General features: G+C 36.7%; 1 protein-coding gene across 1 annotated transcript in view; it reads left to right on the forward strand.

Moving 5' to 3' along the window:
• Positions 1 to 27,007, forward strand: part of DTHD1 (death domain containing 1) — a 56,259-nt gene that overhangs the window by 4,651 nt on the left and 24,601 nt on the right. Inside the window, exons 3-7 of the mRNA XM_006759332.2 lie at positions 7 to 167; positions 3,166 to 3,345; positions 5,071 to 5,315; positions 21,485 to 21,649; positions 23,641 to 23,930. Coding sequence (XP_006759395.1) covers positions 7 to 167; positions 3,166 to 3,345; positions 5,071 to 5,315; positions 21,485 to 21,649; positions 23,641 to 23,930 — 1,041 coding nt within the window. The remainder of the gene's footprint in view (positions 1 to 6; positions 168 to 3,165; positions 3,346 to 5,070; positions 5,316 to 21,484; positions 21,650 to 23,640; positions 23,931 to 27,007) is intronic.

Raw genomic sequence — 27,007 nt, forward strand, 5'->3', positions numbered from 1 at the left:
GCTCAGTTATGGAAATGAGAATTCCGTTTCCAATATGCATTGCAATTCCATTTACCGCATGTTACAGGGGAAATTACAAAGACGTCATGGTGAAAATGTCTGACATAAACCTTCAGTCAAGTTACCTAACCCCAAGTTCCCTGGATGGAATGAGAGGAAGTTACAAGGTTGGTAAATGATTGGCTACATCTACACTTGCCGTTTGATTCCTTCTCTAAAAATTTCTTTCTCTACCAGATTGTAGTATAGATATAAATTCTCATTTGTAAAAAAAGAAAAGGGTCATAGATTTATTTTAGTGCATTTACTCTTTTTTTTTTTTTGCCACAAAGAGCAGAAAGAACAGAAATTACACATGCTAGGAGTTAAAATTATAATTTTTCCATGGTACACTTTATTGTATAATTCTGAGGATCTCTAAAGTCACAAAGATCAAAGAACAGAAATTACTGGCCAAATTGAGGGATGGAGAACTTGGGTCTAGGACACAGCAAATGTTTTTACGTGGTTAACAAATCCAACACCATGGCTTAATTAACTTCATGTCTTTGTTAGACTAGCTTTAGACTAACATTTCTTTAAAAATATATTTTTATTGATTTCAGAAAGGAAGGGAAAGGGAGAGAGAGATAGAAATATTAAGAGAGAATCATTGATCGGCTCCCTCCTACATGCCCCACACTGGGAGTCAAGCCCGCAACCTGGGCATGTGCCCCTACCGGAAACCAAACTGTGACTTCCTGGTTCATAGATCGACATTCAACCACTTAGCCATGCCAGCCGGGCTTTAGACTAACGTTTTCACTGTGACGGATCTCTGCAAAATTTAAGAATGTTAGAGTCCCCGGATGATAGTAGCTTTATTATTATCAGTCATGGGTTGGAAAATTATGTTAAAATGAACAACTGTGCATGTGTGTGTATGCTTTGAGATAATTTTTAGTCTATAAATTGTGTTTAGTTCATATATGAAGGACAGTATATGTGGTTGTTAGGATGTGGATTGTGAAGGATTCAAATGTGGTTCATATACTTTCTTGCTATGTGAACTTTGGTAAATTATGTAACCTTGCTATGACTCAATTTCTTCATCTGGAAAATGAACAAATAATAACATCTACCTGGTAGGTCATAAGGACAAAAGGAAAACTATTGTACACTTAAAAAGATAAAAGGAAGCCTAAAACACATGCTAACAGTTAAAAATGATCTTTTTTCCCCCCATCGTACACTTTACTGTATAATTCTATGGCCACAAATCCATATATTTTGAAGAAAGAATATTCACAATTACTAAACTTAGCATAGATTTGATGGGAACAAAAATTTAAGAAACTTCTGTGGGCCAGTGAACATACTTTGAAACAATTTAAATATTTGTCTTTTTTTGCTTTATGTAAATTGTCATTATTTGAAGAGGAGGGCAGGGCATAAATGTGAAAACATTCCATGTATACAAGAAATTCTTTATAACACATCTCTACTTTCTCTGGGTTGGTCTTTTCTGATTCACAAATAAGGATATCCAGTTAAATATGAAAGCTAAGCCTGTTCTCATTATTTACTCCCACTTATGCAACTAATACATGTTATATTTAGTCTAGGAAGCCTGTAAGTATAACAGCTCTTGATTGGGGCTTTTTAATCTTGGCCATTCTGCCTGACATAGAAGCAGAAAGTGCTCAGGTACATGTGGTTTTCACAAAGTAGCTACACAAGATGTTTAGCAAATGAATAATCAGCCCTAACCGGTTTGGCTCAGTGGATAGAGCATCGGCCTGCAGACTGAAAAGTCACAGGTTTGATTCTGGTCAAGGGCATGTACCTTGGTTGTGGGCACATCCCCAATAGGAGGTGTGCAGGAGGCGGCTGGTCGATGGTTCTCTCTCATCGATGTTTCTAACTCTCTATCCTTCTCCCTTCCTCTCTGTAAAAAAAAAATCAATAAAATATATTTAAAAAAATGAATAATCAAAGAGAGAGAGACAGAGAGAGAGAAAGTGAGAGAGAGAGACAGAGAGACAGAGAGAGAGAGAACACCATTGTCTACTGGAAAAAAATAAAAGCATATACTTTTCTCTTTAGAATATTCTAATAGTAGTTATCTCTATTTTTAGCTCAAGACAATTTAAACTCTGGATTCCTTCCAAATGTTTATGTGGTTCATATGACATTTAAGAATTCTAACTCCAGAGTCAGTTGAACCGCCATCAGAGCTCTGTTCATGACACTCCCTTGATCAACAACCCTTCCTGTTTCCTAACATCTGCCAGATGTGCCTGAGATACAGGCCAACCACCACTGGTTCCCAGAACACTTTCTTACCTTTCACCAGATTCCCTCCAGCCAATTAGGGACATTCACCATGCCCTGAATTTTCCCAGCGACGGAGTCATGCAGTGATATTGCGAAATATTTTCCTTAGTCAGTTTTCAAATGATAGGTTAGTTTGCATTGTGATTATCCCTGAAATGTTTGTGTGTCTGCATGACTATCCACTCACACCAGGGCGGAGCCCGGCTGGTGCTCAGGAAAGCATGAATAGATCAAATTGCTTCTAAGTCTTCCTTCTCATTCTAAGCGCTGGAGATTATATGAGTAGATAATTCTGTTTTCATTTATGTACAGTTCCTTTATGTGATAAAAAAGGCTTCAAATTTAAATATCACTATATAAAAATGAAACACAAATGTCTCTCTTTGTAGTTAACTGCTCCTACTGCATGGAGGACAGAAGTAGAGAAAATGACTTTACTAAGAGATTGAGTTGTCAGAAGGAAGAATTTGCTGATGGTACAGGTGCTATCATGTGTACAGAAACTACCCAATGAAATTTCAGTCCTAGAGCAGGGTTGAATCTTCTGGATAAAGGCCAGTATTTAAAGTCCATTCTGGTGAACTTAAGGAGGATGGGATTCCAGAAGTAATTAATATTTGTTAAAAATCTGAATGTGATTGCTCATGGCACATATACATTTTCTCTTTGGGATTTATTTTAAATTAAAAAATAAACTGTTATGTAGCTCAAAACTGAGAAATTCCTGGTTGCCTATGTTCAGTTGCGGGCAAGTACAGGGACAGCATGTAGGTTTTTTTTCACAGCCACGGAGCATGTAAGAACAGCGCTGTGCTAATGTCCTTGTCCTACTGTCGTTCAATCACACAGGGGACCTGTGCTGAAGTGAAAGTTTACAAGTTGGGTATCTTCTCTGTTGTATCCTGTTTAAAGAAAGAGTCCTTCACAGTAACAACGAAAGGCCTCACTCTCAAGCCAAGCATGGATTCGCGGATATCCCTGCATTACCCTCCGGGAGTTTTCGGCTCACCCGTGCTTGTGCAATTAAAGGTAAATATTAATAACTGGTGAATTCCTTCTAATAGATTGTGTGAGTCATCAAACCTGGTCCTAAAAGATGAAGATCAAAATATTTAATAAAACAGTAAATGAATTCTTCTCTGATACTTTCAACCACCTAACATACAGTGTTTTTAGTAATAAAATGATGATTTGGAGCATACTCAATCTCACTGCAAAATGAATCTCCACTTTATTTGAAAGATTTTTTCTAGCTGGTTTTTGTATTGTTTTGTTTATGATGGTTATGAACAAAAATATATGTTGAGTATAATAGGATTGATGCCAGGCACTGGACATTCATATGATTCAAGATTTCCACCTCAGAAGCAAAAAGGAGGTTTGTCCATTAAAATATTTATGATTTTGAAAGTCTGGTTATATGTAATTATAAAAAAATCATTCTTGGGAAGACTGTTTTAGACTGTTAAAGAATTCAATATATACAAAGGTGAGCAATGTTATATCAGTTTATATTTTAGAACATGCATTTCCTCAGTTTTCCCTGTACTTCTGGCCTTAAATCTTTCCCAGGTGCTTCTGTTTCTCCCAGTTGTTACCACAAAAGGTAAGCAAAGAAGAAAAGTTTTAAATAAAAGATATTATGAATAATTAATTTTATAAATAGTTTTCATAAACTTTGAAATTTTGGAATTATGCTAGCTATTTTTATTATTAGCTAAAGCAGTGTTTTCTTATGTGAGAGAAAACACTTAAGTAAATATAGTCTTGTGTTTCTAGTTTCTAAGGATCACTTGATCTAACAATAGTTTTAATTAGAAATTACGTAAAATGCTTATTTTGTTTTCTAGGTCATTTTGTTGCCTACAATTAAGAGTGTTTCTCAGTTATTTATAAAAAAGGACAAGGAAACTAGATTTCACAAAGACTTTGTATAAAGGGACTAAATGTGCTTTTTAATAAATTAATGCAGTATTGATTCAGCCAACAATGTATAGAGAGATATATTAAAACTACATTCCTTCAAAGTTTCAGAAAACTGGTTTATAAATATGCTGATACTTTACATCTTTTGCTAATTAAATATAGGAATATATATGTACGCAAGGTGTCCCCCAAAATGTATACACACTTTGAATGATTATAAAGTGTTCATTAACATACTAGAGTCCCAGTGCATGAATTCATGCATGGGTGGGGTCCTGCAGGCCCACCCCAATCGAGGCTAATTGGGCCGAGCTGGCCGGGCTGGAGGGTTGGAGGAGTCGTGGGCCATTGACCAGCCGGCCCCATCTTCGGTCGAACTCCCGGTCAAGGGGACAATTTGCATATTAGCCTTTTTTATATAGGATAGTTCATTTTCAAAATTTAAAATTATCTACAAAAATGAATAATTTTTTTTGTCAGTGCCTGTTTTCAAACTGATGACCGTTCTGGTCCAGGCACGGCTGATAAAGCGAAGCAATGGAATCACAAACATCAGGAATCACTTCACTTGGTATTTGTGTGCCCTCAATTTGTGGGTTTTTGCTGGGTTTGTACCATAAACTTTACCTTTTATGTATCCCCATAAAAAAAGTCTAAGGACACTTTAGGATAAATTTTCTTTGTTTAAAGCTTAGTCTGGCTTCACCCATTATTTCAAATCAGTTAAACCTGAAAAGGAGTGAAAACTGAGTTATTAGCTGTTAAAGTGTGTATATATTTTTTGGGGGGACAATATATATATATATATTTGTTTGTTTATTTGTTTAGATCCAACCAGTTGACCCATCTCTGGTGGCATATTTAAAAACACAGCAAGATACTTCCTACTCCGTACTGTCCACCAGCCCTCTGATTCACGTGCAGCACCCATCCACACATCCTTTCCAGAAGCCAGTCATTGTATGCCTACCTTGTTCTTCACACCCTGATAAAAAAAATTTGGGGTCTGAGATAGATCATAATAGAAGAGCCACTACCACAACAAAAACGATGGTTTCTTTATACTTCAACCGGTGAGTTAGATCCTCATATCTCTAATTGACTCGATGGTAAACAAAGAAACATAAATGCTTGAAAAATGTAATCAAATGTCTTGTATTTAAATATCAGCATTAAAATATTGTGACATTTTTAATCTATAATAATAAAAGCATAATATGCTAATTAGACCTGACAGCTGAATGACCTTCTGGACGTCATTCCGGATGTCCTTCCAGCAAAGCCACAGCAGTGGGGGCCAAGGCAGAGGTGGTTAGGGGCGATCAGGCAAGGCAGGCAGAGTGGTTAGGGGCAATGAGGCAGGCAGGTGAGTGGTTAGGGGGAATGAGGCAAGCAGGCAAGCAGTTAGAAGCCAGTAGTCCCGGATTGCGATCCCTGTGGGATCGGGCCTAAACCGGCAGTCAGACATCCCCCAAAGAGCCTCAGATTGTGAGAGGGTGCAGGCTGGGGTGAGGGACCCTCCCTCCTCCTCCCCCATGCATGAATTTCAGGCACTGAGCCTCTAGTATAGAAATAAAATGTGGATCCATAAAGGGTAATGATTTTATGCTGTAATGGGCCCCAAAGTATGCTATAAAATACAAAACAGGCAAAATTAGTCCTGACTTTCAAAGAATTTGATATGGTTAATTACAAAGATGTGGTGTGGTGATTTTAATTTCTGTATTTAGGAGTATTCTGTTAATATAGGGAAAAGATTAACTTGACCTTTTCCAACAAATTAAATTTGAGTCTATATTTACTATATAGGTGGCTTCCTTCCTCTCCTGATGTTTATAATTAAACAAAATCCCCACCAATAGACAAATATATATTGAGCTACCAGCCAGAAATAAAATTGCAAATGAAATGCTAACACTGAATAAGGTACACTGAATAACAGTACTCCTGATCTAAACTCCTGTCTTTCATTTAATACTTATTTTATTTTCTTAATGAAAAAAGGTAGAAGGGAATCTTTCTATTTTCTGGTTCTAAAAAGAATTTTTTTAAAAAAACAGAAGAAGGAGAAACAATTTCAGACATTTAATAGAAATAACTACTATTAATCGAGAAACTAGTATGTGCCAGATCCCTTATGTATAGTATCTCATCCAATCTCCTTACCATCTCATCTTCGTTTTATTAGTGAGAAGACTGAGATTAAGCACCTGTACAAACTAGCTATGCCTATGAAGTACTAGTGCAACCTAGGTGTGGGCCCAGATCGCTCTATTTGTAGTCATGACTCCAAATAGCCATTATTTATTTAGTTTAAAGATGCAAGGCTAGAAATGGAGAAGTGGGTCATTTGTTCTTTCCCCATGTTGGCAATAGTGGAATACTGGGTTTTGGCTGGGAGAATAAATCAAACTTTCCCTAGTGTTAGATAAGTGAGAGAGAGCATAGAAATATAGGCACAATCCAGTCATACATACTTTCATTACTTGGGATATATATGTGTATAAGCTCCATTTGCCAGAAATATGTATAACACATACTGGCATATATCCCAGTGGCAATTTAGTTAACCCATGTACCTATATGTCATAGTAAAGTAAGATTTTAAGCAGATATATCCAGAAACTTCTAATTTAAAATGTATCAGTCTAATAGATTAAGACATTCCCTTTTAAATATTCCCTAAAATACATATAGAACATATATTTATCTATTTCAAATATAAGAACTTGTCCAGAAAAATTGATTCTGAATAGTAATTTGTTGCTAGAGTATTTATACCATCTGTAGAGTACACAGCAAAGGATTAATAAAAATAATTTGTGACTGACATGTACTTTACATCATAAAACAAAGCAATACCATTTTCCAGAAATATGATAGAAGTAATAGTTTGCCTGTCCCTTATTATCTGATTTCCACATACCAATGAAAATATACATTTATCTCTGTAATACACATATATCATTTTTGGAAGTGATTAGATCAATGTTTCTTTGCCCATCCGTGGTTATATTTCCACATCCCTCAGGAACAATAGAACAGAATGTAGAGAGAAATTGGAGGTAGCCTGTTGCATTGTCAAAAATGAAATTCCCACAAGCACACGGATAAAGACAGAGGCAATAAGAGCCCTAATAGAAATGCATGCTGAGGGTGGCACCTTCATACACTCGGCTGAACCAAAGCAGTGGAAATCCAGTTAGCACAGGTAAGAGAAGGCTACACATCGGTCCAGAGGAATTATACTCAGTAAAAATGACTAAACACCGAAAATTGGTTTAAAAATTATGCACATGGATCTGCCATCCAAATCTGAGAAAGAGATTCAAATGGCTATTGAATTGAAAGTGAGTAGACAAATATCCAAAGATAAAAACACAAAATCCTACTTGGTGCCTTAAGAGAAAAAAAACAACCAATCAATACCAAGATTTTAAAAGAAGAACAAAACAAACAAACAAACAAAAACAGAAACGAAGAAAAAGCATCATCCTGGTTTTCACAGAGCGAGAATTATAGTTACCTGAAGAATACCAGAGAATTCTACTTTGTACGTTTAGTAGTATCCAGGAAGCAAAATTCCTAAGAAACAGACTTCGGAATAGACCAGGAGAAGATGAAAGGACAACAAGATGAAATATAAGATAATATTGAATGTAAACTATAATTAAAAATAAAATAAAAAAGAAAGAACAACAGGCTGAGATACAAAGATGACAAACTGAGATGAAAAGGGACAAAGTATGATAAGAAATCATTTGAAGTGATGTAACCTAGTAATTAAAGGTACAATCAAAGAAGATATCCAAGCAGCCACAAAAGGATTAATCAAAGGATTAAGCAGTTTTCTGATTCTGATTAAAACCTTGAGTTAGAAAGTACTGAATGATTACTAGGCAAAATTTATGCAAAAGAAAAGACATAACATGGAAAACTGAAATGTCTGTCTAAATAAAATATAATTCTATCAGCATCCATTCAGCAGAGACACTTAACGAAAGAAAGTATAAAATCAGTGTAGCCTCAGCCTCATTCATTGTCACACTAAAAACCAAGGGGAAAAATGGACTAAAATTTTCAAAATTTTGAAAGGAAGATGTGGAATCAGGGTTATCACCAACAAAGGAGTTTTTCCCTTTTTTAAAATATAAGGGCTCATAACAATGTACTACTCACATATTCTTAACAAAATAAATAGATAAAATTAATGAACTGACTTGATTAAGTAAAATATAAGAGATTTTTTTAAAAAATCTGGCATTGAATGTAAAGCTAAAGGCAAAGTGTAAAAGAAAAAAGGAAAAGTTCTTATAGTAAAGAGATAACAAAGGAAAAAAGAAAGTAGCACAGTGGCATTAAAAAGTTGATGTAGCCCTAACCGGTTTGGCTCAGTGGATAGAGCGTCAGCCTGTTGACTCAAGGGTCCCAGGTTCAATTCCGGTCAAGGACATGTACCTTGGTTGCGGGCACATCCCCAGTAGGGAGTGTGCAGGAGGCAGCTGATCGATGTTTCTCTCTCATCGATGTTGCTAACTCTCTATCTCTCTCCCTTCCTCTCTGTAAAAAATAAATAAAATTAAAAAAAGTAAAAATTAAAAAAAAAGTTGATGTAAATACAATAATCAATTATATTAAATAAATATAAATGGGTTAAATGTAATATCTTAATCTTTAATATTTTATATGTTGCATTTGGGGTAATTTCTGTAGATTGATCATATATATTACCAACTTTCTCATCAGTTTAAACTGTTCATTTCAATCATTATAATTATCATTTAAAAAGACTGTTGCTAAATTTAAAAAAGCTTTCTTTTCCAAACTCCTCTTTTTCCTTTTTCATTACGCTTTCTATGTATTCCTTTAAAACTTTAGTCATTGTAAACATATTCATTTTGTGATCTCACTCAGATTATTCTATCACCTATTAGCATAATGATTACTATCATGTCTATTAGCATGCTATAATCTAGTGCATTATCTCTCATACTAATTTCATTCTCTTGCCTTTAGAAATTCCTTTCTAAATATTGGTTATAATTTTTAATCAGATCAAATTTTCTTCTTCCTTTCCCTTCCACTGGGAGCAGTTTTTATGTGCTTCTTTGTTGTTGCTTTCTTGCGCCAATGTTCAAAGAGATGTAAGTTGTTTCTGTTGTTTCTCATTTCATGGTCAATGCTGTCCTTTGGGGATTGCAATATTATGACTTAGTTCCAGCTAACAGCTGGAGCCTGTATCTAATGTGCCTCAAGATATGTTAAGCATCAGCCCCCACACACCTGGTTGGTGGGGAGCGGGAGGCTGACCAGGGTGGGAATATCAATAGAATCACTTCCCTGGGGAGATAAGAGCATTCTAGCATTTTTAGATTCTTTTTCACTTGTTTTCATATCTAGGATATTCCCCCCCACCAAGATTTTCATTTTTTCTGGAGGGACTGATTGCGCCTCTGTGTCAGCCCCATTCCTTATGCACATCCTATCTGACCGTAGTATCAAGTTCCTTTTTTCATTTATCATCAGTCAGCAAAAGTATAACAGTACGTACTCAAAAAATGTTAAGTGAAACAACAAAATTAATGAGCAAATTTGTGGAAATGTAAATTATATTATTAATTTCTCTACTATTTTTAAAAGCAATACATTTTTTTAAAAAAATATGTATTGGTTTCAGAGAGGAAGGGAGAGAGAGATAGAAACATCAATAATGAGAGAGAGAATCATTGGTTGCCCCCTACATGCCCCACACTGGTGATCTAACCCGCCATCCAGGCATATGCCTTTACCAGGAATTGAACCATGACCTCCTACTTCATAGGTTGATATTCAACCATTGAGCCATACCAGCCAGGCTAATTTCTCTGTACTTTTGATAATGCTAAATTGACATAATTATTATCAGTGCTAAATATGGTAGATGTATTTTTCTCCATCTAGTGGAGCATAAAATAATCAAATGAGAATCTATGTCACTCTTTATCTAACATGCATTCCTCAAAGGGTGAAAGCCAGTTGAACATTCCCTATGGAAATAGAAACATGGTGAAGAAATCCATGCCTCATAACATAACAAGATAAAAACGGGTGGAGTCCAAAACATAGTCTGACTATGAAAATTAAAGTCTTTATTGCTTTACATTCCTGCATGTCTGAATGATTTCTGGGGAAAAGATGAAAGTCATTTGATTGTGAGCCAGAAAAGATTTATTGAGAGTAACGAAAGGGAAAATTTATTAAATAGAAACATTCCACCCTATCCAAGAAATATTTTAGAGTTACAAGGAAAGAGTAGCTCATAAAAAAAATGGTCATTTCTATTTAATGCTATTGGATTCAAAATTATTTTATTCAAATGTAATATGTGAATCATACACAAGAATATTTGTAAAATATATGTCAAATCATATAATAATAAAATGGACAAACTGGTAAAGCTACCACACAACTAAAGAAATTGGATATTACCCCTACAATTGTGTCTCCTTACTTGCCGCTCCCCTATTTCATCCTCAGCCTCGTTACATAATTGCTCCTCATCCATACCAAATTTAAACATATTTGGAAATTTTTAATTATTCTTTTGCTTATATTTATTTTAGTTTATCACATTTTTATTCATACAGTGTCTTATTTGGCGTTGTCTATGCTTGATAAAAGTAAAAATGGTATCCTACTGTGGATAGTCTTATAGTCTTGTCTTTTCATTTAGAGTTGTGGACATTCATTTTCATCTTTATAAAATTCTATTGAATAACTGCTACTTTATTTATCTACTTTCCTACTGATGGACATTTAGGTTCTTTCTGCTATCAGTTTTATTTGTTTTTTTTTCTAATACAAATAGTGCTGTTATATCTATTCTTGACTCAAAGTATATTTGAGCAAGTACTTCTTCAGAGTAAATACCTAGAAAATGAATATTTGAGTCATAGGGTATGCACATGTTCAATTTTACAAGTTTTACCAAATGGTAGAACGAAATTACAGTCTCCTCCCATTGCTCCTCATCTTCCCCAGCCTTGCGTATTGTGAGATTTTATAATTTTGAAAATTTAATAGGTGTAAAATGAATCTCATGTGTTTTTAAACTGCACTGTTTTGATTATAATGAAAATGATGTCTTTCAGAATTTCTTTGGTTAGACATCTGTGTTTTCTTATATGTGAAATATCTATTAATTTGTGTGCTCATTTTAAAATTTTTACCTTGATTTGTAATTTTTTTTATCATATTCTCAACGTTAATCCTTTGTCATTTTGTGGCCTGAATTTTCATATTTATGTGCCAAATTTATTATATTTTCTTTAATGATAAGTACTTTTTGTCCTGATGATAAAATCTTCCATTTCCTGAAATTACAAAAATGTTCATCTTTGTTATCACATTTTTTTAAAGGTTTAAATTTTTATATGTCTGCAATTCATCTGAAATTGATGATTTTTGTATACAGTGTGATGTAGGAATTTTCCGTGTGGCTAACATTTTCTCCCAGCATTGCTATTGAATGGTTCTCCTTTCACCAACAATCTTCAATGCTTCCTCTGTCATATAACAAATTTCCTTATCTGAGCTATTCCACTGACCACTATTTTAATATAGTTTTGAGCAAATCTAATACTGCTTTAATAATTACAGCTTTATAAGTTGCTATCTGGTAGTTAAATCATATCATATTCTTCTTTAGGAGAACTTAAATTTTTTTGTAATGTTCCATTTATATAAAATAGAATCAGTTTGTCAAGGTCCAAAAAACAAATGTTTGGATTTTTGTTCTACTTGCCTCTAACTTATAGGCCAATTTTGGGGGAAAATAAAATATTTACCATATTGAGTCTTTCTAGCTGTTATAATAACATATGCTTCTATTTGTGTAGTTCTCTGTTTTCCAATGAAATGTTAGAAAAGTTGCCATATATGTACAACACAGGCTTTGCTAGATATTCCTAGATACTTGATAGTTTAGGTTGCTATTAAAAATAGCATTTAATTTTTTTGCTTTTTATTTGTTGGAGATACATTTATAAATGAATATAGTGGATTTTCTGCAATGGTATTAAAGCCAGCATCTTTCTAAAACCTCTCATTATCTCTAATTTTTTTTGAGAATTCCTTCAATTTTTGTATGTAAACTCTTACATCATCCTCAGGCAATGACAGTTTTGTTTTCCCTTTCAGTCATCACATTTAAGTCTTTAATCTGCGTTGAGTTAATTTTTGTATATGGTTTCTAAAAGGAGTCCAATTTCATTCTTCTGCATGTGTATGTCCAGTTTTCCCAAAGCCATTTAGTAAAGAGTATCCTTTTCCAACAGAACCTAGAGACAGAACCTAGAGACAGAACCTAGAGATGGAACATGGCAAAAGTTCCTGGACAGAAAGTGGCAACAGAACCTAGAGACAGAACCTAGAGATGGAACATGGCAAAAGTTCCTGGACAGAAAGTGGCAACAGAACCTAGAGACAGAACCTAGAGATGGAACATGGCAAAAGTTCCTGGACAGAAAGTGGCAACAGAACCTAGAGACAGAACCTAGAGATGGAACGTGGCAAAAGTTCCTGGACAGAAACTGGCCACAGAACCTAGAGACAGAACCTAGTAAGAGAAGCTGGCTGAAGAACCTAGAGACAGAATCTGGCTGAAGATCCTAGGGACAGAACCTGGCTGGAGAACCTAGCAAGAGAACATGGGCACAGAACTTGGCTGGAGATTGTGGCTAGAGATCCTGGCAAGGCTGCTGATCAACTGAACGCTTTCTCCATGTCATTCCTTCTTCGCCGACTCCGTCCACACCTTTGGGGACCCCTGGACCTGCTGGGGTTGGACCCCAGCATCCTCACCACCCCAACCTTCCTACCGTGGTCCTGCCTCCCAGTGATTGGCCCTCCCTGTCTGCACGGGACTAGCCCTTCTCCAGCACCTACTGATGCTGAGCTCCTGGCACAGGAAGAGGTGGCTATCTCATTTAATCCTCGCAGACAACAGATCTTCTTTAAGGAGAGGGGATCGGAGGCTCCTAGAGTGCTTGCCCAGGGGCACACATCAACCACAAGCGCCTGCTCCCTCCCTTGTCACATGCTCAGAACTCAGAACCACCACCGCCCTCTGGGTGGAAGATCCTGGTGGGTTCCCTCAGCCACCCAGTCTTAACACTCACTCCTCCCCTCAAAGGCCTGCTCCTCCTCTCTCTCCTGTGGTCCCCACCCACTGTCTTCCTTGGAAAAAGCTCCTCACTCTGGCTGGTGTTGCCCAATGGTTGGTGCATAGTCCTGTGCACCCGGAGGTCCTGGGTTTGATTCCCAGTGGTCAGGGCACATACCTAGGTTGCAGGTTTGGTTTGATCCCCAGTCACCGACTGATATTTCTCGAAAAGATGTTTCTCTCTCTCTTCCTCCCTCTGTAAAAAATCAATTAAAAAATTTTTTTAAACCTCAAAAAAAAAAAAGAGTATCCTTTTCCTATTGTATTTTCGGCATCCTTGTCAAAGATCAGTCCATTATAGAAGTGTGGACTTGTTTCTAGGCTCTCTATCCTGTTCCAATTGGTCTATATGTCTGTTTTTATGTCAGTATCATACTGTTATTATTACTGTAGCTTTGCAATAAATTTTGAAATCAGGAAGTGTGATGCTTACAGCTTTATTTATTTTATTTTATTTTTTTTGCTTATGATTACTTCGGCTATTCGGATTCTCTTTTGGTTCTATATGCATTTTAGGATTTTTTTTTTTATTTCTGTAAAGAATGCCTTTGGGAATTTTATAGTTTGTATTGAAGCTATAGATCACTTTGGGCAGTATAGACATTTTAATAACATTAATTCTTCTAATCCATGAGCATGGGATGTCTTTCCATTTGTCTGTGTATACATTTTCTTAAAATAGAATTTTGCTGGGTGCTTCAGTTATCTATTTCTGCATAACAAACTACTCTAAACAACAACTATTTTATTATTTCTCATGATTCTGTGGGTTGTTTGGGGTCTCAACGGAGTGGTTCTCATGTTGATCTTGATTGGGGTTTGTTAAGCATTCCAGATAGTTCAGTGTCTGAGGGTGGGGAATCAAGATGGCTTTATTCACATGTCCGGAGCCTTGACAGTGATAGCGGGAAGCCTGGGACCAGCTGATGGGCAGAAATGGTTGGGCTTCTTTCTCTCTCCATGTAATTCCAAGGCCTTTTTCTTCCATCTGATTCTCCATTTGGCCTCTTTCTGCCATCGGGTCTTTCCACAAGGATAGCTGGACTACTTACATGGAGTATCAGGGCTTCAGAAAGCACAAAAGCTGAGGCTACTAGTCTTTCTGGAGTCTGGAATTATCATATCTTCAGTTCTGGAACTTTCTACTGGTTCAAGTGAGTCACAGAGGGAACTCTGCTCCATTGTGGGAGAGTGCTACACAAGGGCATGAAAACTGAGAGGTATGCTTTACTCTTTGGAGACCAGCTAAGGCATAAGATTTAGATTGATTTTTTTTCTCATTTCTTTGGGGGATATTGTTGCCACTGTTTATGGATTTTTAAAAAATCAATGTTGTAAAGACTGCAGTGAATTTAATTTTCATGACTTTATGGGTGATCTGCTTTATCTTGCTGGCTGCATTTCAGATCTTTTCTTGGTATTTGATGTTCTGCATTTTTCTATTTGTATCTAGATATGAATTTTAAAAGCCTTTTCTGAATGCAATACATTGTGCTTCTTGAAGAATGAATTTCTGTCTTTTCTGAAAAATCCTTATATGTTTTCTAATCAAATATTGCCTCTTGTCCTTTTATTTATTCAGTACTTCTGGGTTTCAATTAGATGTACATTAGGCCATCTCTTTCTAAATTCCACATTTCCTTTCTTCTCTTCCATTTTCCTTTCTCTGTGTGCTATAGCCAAAGTAATTTCTTCACAATCAAGTTCAAATGTCACACACAGTGTATACTTTTAAAATAGACTTTTAATCTATCATTGAGTTATTATTTCCAGCAATTATACATGTTATGTATTAAGATTCTATTTAGCTTTTATCCAAATCTCCCGTCATTCTTGCTGCCCGCTTGTTTTTATGATACTGCCCTTTATCTTATTAAGGTTTTCATATATAGTTGTTTTCATTCTGTATCTACTAGTTCTGATATCGGTCGTCTTTGAGGATGTTGCCAGTTGCTTCTGCTATCACTCATGGTATTTACCTCGTGTTTGGGGCTTTGTTTCTGAGCATGCATGGATGAGATTCTGCATGAATGGAGCTGTTTTTCTCCAGATGACATTTGTTCCTGTCTCTGCTGAGAACCAGGTGCTACTTCCTTGAGACTGCATTAGCCTCCTTGAGAATCTTGGCTAAGGTCTCAAGTTTACCTTTTATGGATAGAATCCCAAGGATCACAGTTCTTGCTCTGCTCACTTGATTATCACTTATGCTTTTCTTCCATAACTATATTAGTGGAAAGAAATCTGTCCTCCTAGCAATCCCATCAACCCTGTCCAATTGCCCCTTCATCTTCAACCCTAGCTTCATACACACTTTGGAAGGGAGTTTTGGACATTCCTTTATGATTCCTTCTGCTTATGCAAGCCCGAAAACATATTGTAAAGCCGGTTTATCAGGACCTAGTTTCTTTAGAATTTGGGGGGAGAGAAGAGGTCACAGATTACTTACTCTCAGCTTACTATTTATAATCCTGGGTTTTGTATGTTAAATTTATAATGTATTAAAGATTCAAACTAAACAGAATTATTTTTTATTTATTATGTTTATTGACAAATAAAATGGTAAGATATTTAAAACATACATCATGCTGATTTTAAATGTGTATACATTGTGAAAGGATTCCTCCCATCTAGTTAGTTAACACACACATCACCTCACATATTTATCTCTTATTTATTTATTTATGTTGGTGAGAACATTTAAATTGTACCATCTTAGCAAATTTCAATTATATAATACAGTGTTATCAACTGCAGTCACCATGTTTTACATTAAGAAATGGTAATCTTATAAATAGTAACATCCCACATGCTGTATTTTCCTTTGTACTCAACAGCCAGTACTATATTATCAACACAGGTTGACCTTTAATAAAGTGAAATGATATCAGCCAAATTCTGAAGTAAATGAATGCTTACTGAGCAACTATGACTTTTCAGATTTATTCAACTTGGAGGTAGTATACTAGAAATATTTTGAATTTATTATATACCATTGTACTTACAAGTATATAACATTACTGTGGTTTTAAAAAACCATATGAAAACAAATTTAATTTAATTTTTTTTAAATAAAGAAACTATCACTCAAAATAGCCAACACAATCTTAAAGAAGAACAAAGCTTGAGGACTGACACTACCTGACTATAAGACTTAGTATAAGATTGGTATAAAGCTATACCAATCAAGACAGAGTGGTATGGCTGAAAAAATAAACAAATAGATCAATGAAACAGAATAGAGAATCTGGCAATAGATCCACATAAATATAATCAATTGATCTTTTGTAAAGGTGGATTTTCCACAAATGGTGCTGGAACAAGTGGACATCTAGACACAGACCTTATATCTTTCATAAAATAACTGAAAATTGATTATAAAGATAAATGTAAAATGCAAAACTATAAAATTCCTAGACTATAATAACCTAGGTAAAAATCCAAATGATCCTTGATATGGTGATGACTTTTTAGATATAACACCAAAGGTACAATCCGTAAAAAATAATTGATATGCTGGACTTCATTAAATTAAGAACTTATGCTCTAGGAAAGACAATGTAAACAGAATGAGAAGATGAGCCACATACTGGGCGAAATTTTTTTTGCAAAAGACACATCTGATAAAGGACTATTGTCCAAAATATAAAAGAACTCTTAAAACTCATCAGTAAGAAAAAAAAGAACCTGATTTTTAAAATGGGCCAAAGACCTTAATGGACACATCATCAAAGACGTTAATAGTTGGCAAATAAGGATATGGAAAGACTCTACATCATATGTCACCAGTGAGAAGCAAATTAAAACAACAGTGAGGTACCATGACATATTTATTAAAATGGCCAAAATCCAGAACACTGACAACCTGAAATGCTGGTGAGGATGTAGAACAGCAAGAATTCTCACTTGTTGCTTGTATGAATGCAAAATGGTACAGCTACTTTGGAAGACAGTTTGTTGGTTTCTTACAAAACTACACATATGCTTTCCACAAAATCCAGCAATAGCACTCCTTGGTATTTACCCAAGGGAGTAGAATACTATGTTCACACAAAAACCTGCACAAAGATCTTAGAACAGCTTTATTCATAATTGCCCAAACTTGGAAGCAACTGAGGTATCATTCAGTAGGTGAATGGATAAATAATAACTGTACAATAAAATATTATTCAGTGCCCCAAACTAATGAACTATCAAGCCACAGAGAGGCAGGGAGGAAGCTTAAATGCATATTGCTAAGTGAAAGAACCCAAACTGAAAATGCTTCATACTATATGGCACATACTATATGATACTTTGGAAAAGGCAAAACTATGGAGGCAGTATAAAGATCAGTAGCTGCCAGGGGCTGGGGTGGGGGAGGGATGAATAGGTGAAGCATGGAGGATTTCTAGGGTGGTGAAAATACTCTGTGTGATGATGGATACATGTCATTATACATTTTTCCAAATCACAGAATGTACAACACTATGCACTTTGGGTGATTATGATATGTCAGTGTAGGTCGACCAGTTGATACAAACACACCACTCTGGTGGGGGATGTTGATAATAGAGAAGGCTATGCACATGTGGGCCCGAGATATATAGGAAATCTCTATATCTTCCTCTCAATTCTTCTATGAACCTAAAACTGTTCTAAAAAATAAAGTGTCAAAAATGAAAAAGAAATTGTCCTGGAAATGTTCTACTTGTGGAGACAAAATAATGAGGTGCTTTGGAGCGGATCTTTTTTGAGAAAAATCTCCGGAGTGTCCTTTAATTGTGAGGCATTAGGCATTCATCCAGGTCAGAAAGGCAGCCTGGAGTTGACACCTGCTGCTTTGTCTACCTGCCACTTTATTTTGGAGGAATTACATCACAAATTCTAGAAACTGTCCTTTGTATCTATGTTGTTTTAGTGGGATCTTTCATATTTTTCAATGACCCTGTTCATTATAATTGAGCACTTGACCCCAAATGGGCTGATTATAATTCCCTAAATGCCTTGAATTTAGGACATAGGAGGAGTTTTGAACTCAAGAACTAGCAAGGTCAGTTATTTTTAAATAAACAAATTCAATTAATAGAGGTGATTATGTTTCATGGAATTCTTAGTACATCAGAATGTTATCTCTGAGTAGGGTCAAGTGCTATCACTGCTCTGCTATACTAGTTGTCAAAGTTTGCTAATAGCATACAAGGTGCAGCAAAAGTAGGCTTATAGTTGTTCATTTGGAAAATAATACAGTAACTAATAAATAATAATATAAGAATCTCTATGTTTTGTATACTCATAACTGTAAACCTACATTTGCCACACCCATATATAAATGGAAGCATTTATTTGTAGAGTTAAGAACAGCTGGGATAAGTAAGAATGCCACCAAATCATTTAATTTGAATATGAATTCTTTCTATAATAGTTAAGTCTAAATTTGGAGTGATGGATGTGTTAACTAACTTTATTGTGGTAGTCATTTCACAATAAATGCATGCATCAAATCATCACATTGTAATTTACACCTGTAACTTACACAATGTTATATGTCAATTATATCACAAGAAAGCTGGAAAGGTGAAGTCTAAATTTAATTTTTATATCATTAAGGACTCTTGATTTTAAGTGATAGAAAAAAATAAAGATTTTTTAAAATAGAATTCTTTGATGCATATAATTAAAAATCTGGGATTATATTTATCTTTATGTATTTCTTCAACCAGAATGAGCGCTCAATGTCTCACTTCTCTGTCTTCCCTGTGCCAATTCCATTCTCTGTCATGCTCAACCTTTATACTGCAATGTGGCTACATCTTCATAATCCCAAGAACAGTGGAAAAGAGGAAGTTCTTCTCCCCCGCATTAAATATAAAGATCTAGGGTGTTATTCTAAATATAAATCTGTCACAAACCCATCCCTGAACAGATCACTGGGCCCATAGGAAGATCTAATATACATGGCAGGTTAGCCTAGGTTATGGCATGATAAGCAAAAACCCAACAACCCAATGGCCATAACAACAGTCCTTATGTCTCTCACAGGCTCTGTGGCCATCAGAGGCAGGGTGCTTCTTAGTCATCCTCACTCCCGGACTCACCCTAAAGGGCAACCACTGTCTGCTGCTGTCATGGTGGCAGAAGAAAGAGTTTGGCTGGACCCACATTAGCAACCATATGCCTCACCTCACAGTGACATATACTTCCTGTATTCACTATTCATTAACCAGACAGACTCGTCACAAGCCCCACTCAACCACTGGGGACAAGGAAGTACAACCCTTACCATGTACTCAGAATGGGAAAATTTAATTTTTTTTGCCAAATAGCATTAATAAATGCCTAATGCACCATTTGGCTCAAATTATATACCCACCTAGACCTGGGAGCATAGTCAGCCCCATTACAATTGAGACCCTATATGTCCTCACAAAAACAATTTAGTCTATTGGTAGAAAAAAGTAAGAGTTGCCATCAGAAAACAAAACAAAACAAAACAAAAAACCCAATATCACATTTGATGAAGTCAGTTTCTAGTAAATGACCGAAGTTTTGGATTCAGTATGAGTGTATTTTCCTATGCTAGTAAATTATTAACATGAAGAGTTATAAACCAAAAGCCAAAAACTAAATGTCATTTTCTCCCCATCCTCCTGATTCTAATCTGTTTGACCCCTGAAGGATCAACACAGTCTAAAGTTTTCACAGTAGACATTTTAAATCTAGTTCAGTTGCTAATTTATAGGTCATGAACAGCGCAACCTATGACACTAAGTTAGTTTTAAACCCATAACTAATTCTATTAAAAAATAAAGATGTGTGAGTCACACTTGGGTTTTCATTTTTTAGTACCTAGCTAGAATGGTTCTTTCCCTTGTAGTTGAAGTATCATTATATTGGGGGTTTTATTTTTCCTGCAAGATGTTCAATATCAAGGGTTTTCTTCCTTGGGATGTGAAGAACAGATATCCATTTAAGTGAATTCAAAAAAAGAGGAATCTACTGTAAGGCTACAATAGGTAATCTCTGCTTTCTCCATCTCTAGGACTACGCTGATTTTTTTCATTTTCATTTTTTTCCTCTTCTTCCTTAGCATCTCCCCTTCTATTTTCTTTCATAATGATCTCTCTGCTCATTCACTTTCATAGCCCAGGACATGACAATCAAAGGACAATGACAGGTTGCAGTCTCTGGACCTCTTAGTCAAATTCCAAAGAAAAAGAATCAAATTCACTGGGTGTTAGAAACTGGTCTTCTGTTAGTCAAATCAGTTCTAGTTGGGGGGAAAGTATCACATGGTACATATCACTGCTTCTTTCAGGGCTTTTGGGTGGGGCCAGTTAAGCAAGAAGAATTGTACAGAAAGCTAATTGGCTATGACTACTGTAGGAATTAGGATGCAAATATTAATACCACTTATGGTTACTGCAATTATAAGTGCTTTAAATATTAACTTATTGAATCCTATAATGCAGATACTATGATTGGCCTCATATTATAGATAAGGAAACTGAGATACAGAGAGATTTAAAAAAAAACAAAACTCGCCAGTGGTCATGCAGTTACTGAAAGTAGGCAGTCTTGTTCAGAGTCTGTGGTCTTACCTTTCATGCTATCCTACTACTCTACTATCCTAAAGCATCCAAGTTTACGTCAGAGAGTGTATTAATGTTTTGGGGGCTGTACTCTTAACTCTGTTGCCAGTAGTAAAATGCTTCTCAATCTCCAAAACTCATGTGGAATATCAGGAATATCAGTATTTTCACTTTGTGGGCTTCCCTGAGTACCTTCCTTCTGCTGCTAAACCACCGTGCACTGATGACCTGAATTACCACATGGATTACTTTGTTCTGTGATGGAATAATATTATAATACTATGAGGTTCTGTAGAGCAAGGGTGATATGTTTCTTATCATTATATTCCTGGTGCACAGCATAATTAGTGACACATGGTATATACTTAATGAATTGTTATTAAATTATTCACTTAATGAAAAACATAAATGCACTAACTATGATTTGTGCTGCACAGATTTTACCAATTTCTCTTCTGCTATCATTACATAGGACAAAAAGTGCTTCTATAAGAAAACCCGGGAACAATGCCTGTGAATCTTTGAAATTACTGGGATTCAGAAGCCGAGACAGTGGCTGGTTTGGGCTGGATGGTGTTGCAGTGAGAACCACGCAGAGTGGCTTGATATCATTTGAATTGAGTGAACACTTAGAGAGGTAATACAATAGTAAACAATAAAAGCTGATGGTGTTCTATCCCAGTGAGTTATTATTGGTTTTACGGGGATGGGATCATAGGGTTACATTTTTATTCTTCAGATAGGAGTATGAATAGTCCCTTAGGTTGTGCTTAAGATGCAAACCAGAGCTGACATGAAGATGCCATCTGTAATTTCATTTATGATAGTTTAATAACTGCTTTTGGAAACCACTCATAACTTAGATTTATTTTTACAGGTTGCTTCTAACTCCGAAATAGTTTTAAAATAGCACCTTCATTTCTGAAATTCCATGGCGATAGTAATTAACTGTTCATAGTATGCTCATCTCATAACTATGTATTTACAAACTGCATTTGTTATTTCAGTGTCCTCATTTTGCTTTCTCATTTCCATGCTTTCTAGACAGCTCATTATGAGAAGAGTTTTAGGCCACTTTAAGGTTGATGAGCAGTAGACATTCATAAAGAGAGGGCAATCATATGTCCAAAGATAGACTGTATTTCATAATGGAACAGCTTGTGTCTACAATTGTCTTGGGTCAGGTTCGAGTCTAAGATGTAAATGCAAATGACTTATTGAAAAAGGGCCCTCAGGTGAATCCTGCAAGGGAATAAAAGAAACAACAGGCTTTGCAGTGTGACTATCAAGGTGTCTGGCTTTCCACCCCTGTGTCAGTCAGTCCTTGTCTCTGGGAGTGGGGCTGCTTTGGATTGAGGGTTCCTGCTGGGCAGTTCCCTGGAGAAGGGCTGGATGATGGATGATCCAACCAAGGGGAGGGGTCTGTGTTAATTTGGTAGGATCCCAGAATAAAGTAGCAAAAAACTGGGAAACTTAAACAACAGAAATTTATCGCCTTAGTTCTGGACGCTAGAAGTCCAAAGTCAAGGTTTTGTTAGCAAGGTGCATTCCTTTTGAGGACTGTGAAAGAAGGACCCATTCCAAGGCTTTCTCTTTGGCTTGTAGATTGCTGTTGTTATGTCCACCAGGCATTGATTCTGTATGCATATCTTTGTGCCCCAAATTCTTCTTTTTATGGCGTCAGTCATATCAGATTGGGGCCCATCTTAATGACCTCACATTAACTTCACCTCTGTAAAGACCCTATCTCCAAATAAGGTCACATTCTGAGGTACTGGGTTTTAGGATTTCACATATGGATTTGGGTAAAGGGGACACAATTCAACTCATAATAATTCAATCCATCATAATAATCCTTACAACACCTGACAGAGAGGAATATTTCAACTCCTAGTTACTGATGATATACATATTCTGAATCTTATTGCTAGTAAATAGATTATTTTGATCATCATTCTCTTCTATAATTTGAAATACATATTAGTAATGCTAATTAAAATATAATTTAAAATATGCTGCCATATTTAGAGCTGAGCTGAGACTACAAAATTTCTTTGTTTAAGAACATCTGTTTTAGAATTTGTTTTGATTTGAGCTGGTTTCCTGACTGCCCAGAGTTTCATTAAAGTCATTCATGAATCTAACCAGTTGGTCATCAGAATGCTTGATTTTGCCCTAGCCAGTTTTGCTCAGTGGATAGAACCATGGACTGAAGGGTCCCAGGTTTGATTCTGGTCAAGGGCACATGCCTGGGTTGTGGGCTCAGTCCCCAATGGGGGGCATGCAGGAGACAGAAGATCAATGATTCTCTCTTATCATTCATGTCCCTATCCCTCTCTCTCTCTCCCTCTCCCTTTCTCTCTGAAATCAATAAAGGTATATAAGCATAACCAATGGACAGAAGACACTGGGGGATAGGGGAGGCTAGGGGACTGTTTAGGGCGGGGGGGGGAATGGACACATATGTAATACCCTTTGTAATAAAAAATTAAAAAAAAAATTTAAAGAATGCTTGATTTTAAAGGAAATTTAGATGACAGTGGCTCCTTTCCTGGGAGTTACCAGTCATCAGTGATATTTTTGAGACTGTATGTTTCCCTTTGGTCATGCCTCTTCTCTCCCATGCAGGTTTATTGTGGTCCACCTGTCCTCCATTGTGGACAATAGCCATTTGGTTTCTTTTGTGAAATCTTTAGAGGAAGCCATGCTCAGCACCAGTGCCTGCATTGTCCTGTACCACCAGAAAGACAGTCCGCACAGAGTGGTTATCTCAGTGGTGCCTTCTAAAGACCTAAACCAGGAGCTTAGGAACTTGCGCTTGGAAGGCTGCAGTGGTCCTCCAGAGCCATCTCGGCATTTCCAGGTGAAAGAAGGAGAACAACTCCTTTTAAGGTTTACTGGAAACATATTTGCTTCAAGTAAGTGTAAAGACATCTTTTTGCATATTCCACGGGCTATCAGCCACAAACTTCAGGAGTTTGCTCAACTTGTATTCCTAGGAAAACTTCTGAGGACTGAGGGGCTTCTGAAGAGCAGGGATAGAAAGAAACTCGTTTACTTCTTTCTTTCCAGTCTCTTCCTTTGCTTTTGAGGGGAGGCATTCTCCTTTATGGGCAGACTCTAAGGCAGTGATGGCGAACCTTTTGAGCATTTTGAAAACCCTAACTTAACTCTGGTGCTGTGTCACATATAGAAATTTTTTGATCTTTGCAACCATAGTAAAACAAAGATTTACATTTTTGATATTTATTTTATATATTTAAATTCCATTTACAAAGAAAAATCAACCAAAGAAATGAGTTTGCGTGTCACCTCTGACATGCTTGTCATAGGGTCGCCATCACTGCTCTGAGGGATACTCTTAGAAATCGTCTTCTCTATGATTGCTCTCTGAGTCCATGCTAGGATCACCTCGTTCCTACACCAAAGCAGTTGCCTCCTAAATACTCCTCTTTCTCCACTATTAGTCACAGGAAGTCCATTTCCATATTGTGACAACAGTGACCTCTTATAAATAATACTTTATTACTCTCCTGATTGAAACCTTCTGATTACCTCCTATTCTACTTAAAATAACACCCAAACTCCTGTTGTCTTACAATCTAACCTGGGGTCAACAGACTCCTAAGAGATATGTGGATAGGACTATATTCCAGTACAATTGTCTTTTTTATAATCCCACTTATTTTATTTTACATATTTAAAAGACTGCTCTGAGAAGGAATCAACAGGTTTCACCAAAGTCCAAATGAGTTCATGGCACAAAAGTGGGCTGGAACCTCTGACCTGGTGACACACCCCTGCTTCCTGTTGATCCTCATATTTATCTAGTGGTTTTTTTTTTTTAATCTAGTGCTTTTTGTTTCCACTATAAATCTTACCACAAGTTGGAATTATTTTACTTATTTAATTGTTTACTTATGTTTCATTCATATGCTTATGCTGTGTCCTAGTTCATCAAAGGCTTTCAATAAATGTGATGATGCTGAGAAAAAACAAACAGGGTGAGTGAATCTGAGAGGGGGCAGGAGAGGTGGGAAAAGTGAGGGAATCAATGAGAAAGAAGAGAGAAAAAGAAATGAAGAGAACAAGAGAAGGAAGGAAAAAGAGGACAGAGAGAAAACAGCTAAGTAAGAGGATAGAAAAAGATTCCGGGGGAGCTTCCATCACATAAATTATTTTTTCTTTATTAATTCAACTCCTTCCTTTCTCTAACACCTTTCTTTGAGGTGGAATAGAATCTAACAGGTATGCATATAAAAATGAGGAGTGAGCTCTAGCTGGTTTGGCTCAGTGGATAGAGTGTCGGCTTGCAGAACGAATGGTCCCGGGTTCGATTCTGATCAAGGACACATGCCTGGGTTGCGGGCTTAGTCCCCAGTAGGGGGCATGCAGGAGGCCACTGATCAATTATTCTCATCATTGATGATTCTATCTCTCTCTCCCTCTCCCTGCCTCTCTGAACTCAATAAAAAAAAATTTTTTTTTAAAGATGAGGTGTGAGGGAGAATGCAGGGATAGGTTTCTGGGCCAGCAGTCTTGTAATAGACATGACTTGGAGTAATATTCTCTGTTGACTTGTAAATTAATATAGATCCCATTGGTTTTTAATGCTGCCTATTTTTCTCTCTGATTCTGGAAATTACTGCGAGCCCCATGGGCTCTTTGTTGTGTCAAAAATGATGCAGCTTGAAGCCGAGGCTGTTGTTTTTCTGATGTCGCTGATGTGAGAACCAAAGTGTCCCAATTTGAAGTATCTCTTCCACTCTCACATGCAGAGTCTCAGCCATCTGAGGCAGCTGCCAGGACTTAGAGAGTGTCAAGGATGTCAGAAAAGGGAAAAGGGAGGAGAGGAGGGGGAGGAAGGAAGGGTGGAAGAGACCCTTCTTCCTACTTGGCAGCGGAGCAGAAATCATGGTGTCCACCGTGGGACAATCTCTCTAAGAATAGATAGTCAAAAACTGGAAGTGGCCCACCCAAATGAATGATGCAAATGATTTTCCGGTAATACTTGGGACAGCAGCTGTGTTTACCTACTGCCCTAAACAGGAGTGAGTTACTGTGCTTCTCATGGGCAGTGGCACTGAGTGTACTTTTGCCTGTAATGCCAGGGAGCATATCCTAAAACAAGAGTTCCTGAAGACAGCCAGTGTGTGTGCAATTCCCCTGAATGAGGAACAGAGAAGAGCTCATCTTCACTCAAAGAAAATGAGTCAGGCAGGATGCCAGAATCAGTTCTGCTTTGTCTTTTCTAGAAACCCATCTTCAGTTCTGGAGTCTCACTGCTTTTTTGTTCTTTCTCTACTTAAGAGAAGCCAGGAGTAAGGAATTGTATTCATCTTTGCATCAGGGCCTGGGTCCTTTCTGTGAATTTCATGAAGTCAGACGCTGTCTGCCTAGGGTCCTCCTCCCCTCCCATCCCACCCCTACCTGCAACTATCTCCACCTGCATCTTCATCTCTCACCTTGATGATCGTGTTCAGAGATGCCTTCTTTCCTGATTATGTCAGTCCTTATTTTACTTCTTCAGAGTCCATATGTGCTTCTTTTTTGTGTGTGTGGACCTCGCCATAGATGCAATCTTCTACTTATTCATTTAATTGTTGGTCATTGACAGTTTCTCTGACTACAGTCTCACGAAGGGAGGGTGTGTCTTGTTATCAAGCACCATTCAATCCCTAGCACCTAGGACGGTGCCTGACAGTTAGAAGGAGTATATGGAGTATTTGTTGGAAGAATGAAGACAAAAACGTTTGAAAGGACTTAACACAATAGCATTGTGCAATTAAGTGTTTAAAACTTTAGTACATTTAGATGACTGCTCTCTGAGAAATGTCAAAATCTCTATATTCATTATGTAAAACAGATGAATTCTTTGAGTGGGACATGGATTTTATTTAACGTCTAAGAGAAAAACAGATCAATAGGCAGTCCCCTTCATCTTTATATTGACCTTTGGCAATCTGCACACAAGCCAGAGTGTGCATCGTCTCAG

This window comes from Myotis davidii, unplaced genomic scaffold (genome assembly GCF_000327345.1).
Source record: "Myotis davidii unplaced genomic scaffold, ASM32734v1 scaffold235, whole genome shotgun sequence".
Lineage (NCBI taxonomy): Eukaryota > Metazoa > Chordata > Mammalia > Chiroptera > Vespertilionidae > Myotis > Myotis davidii.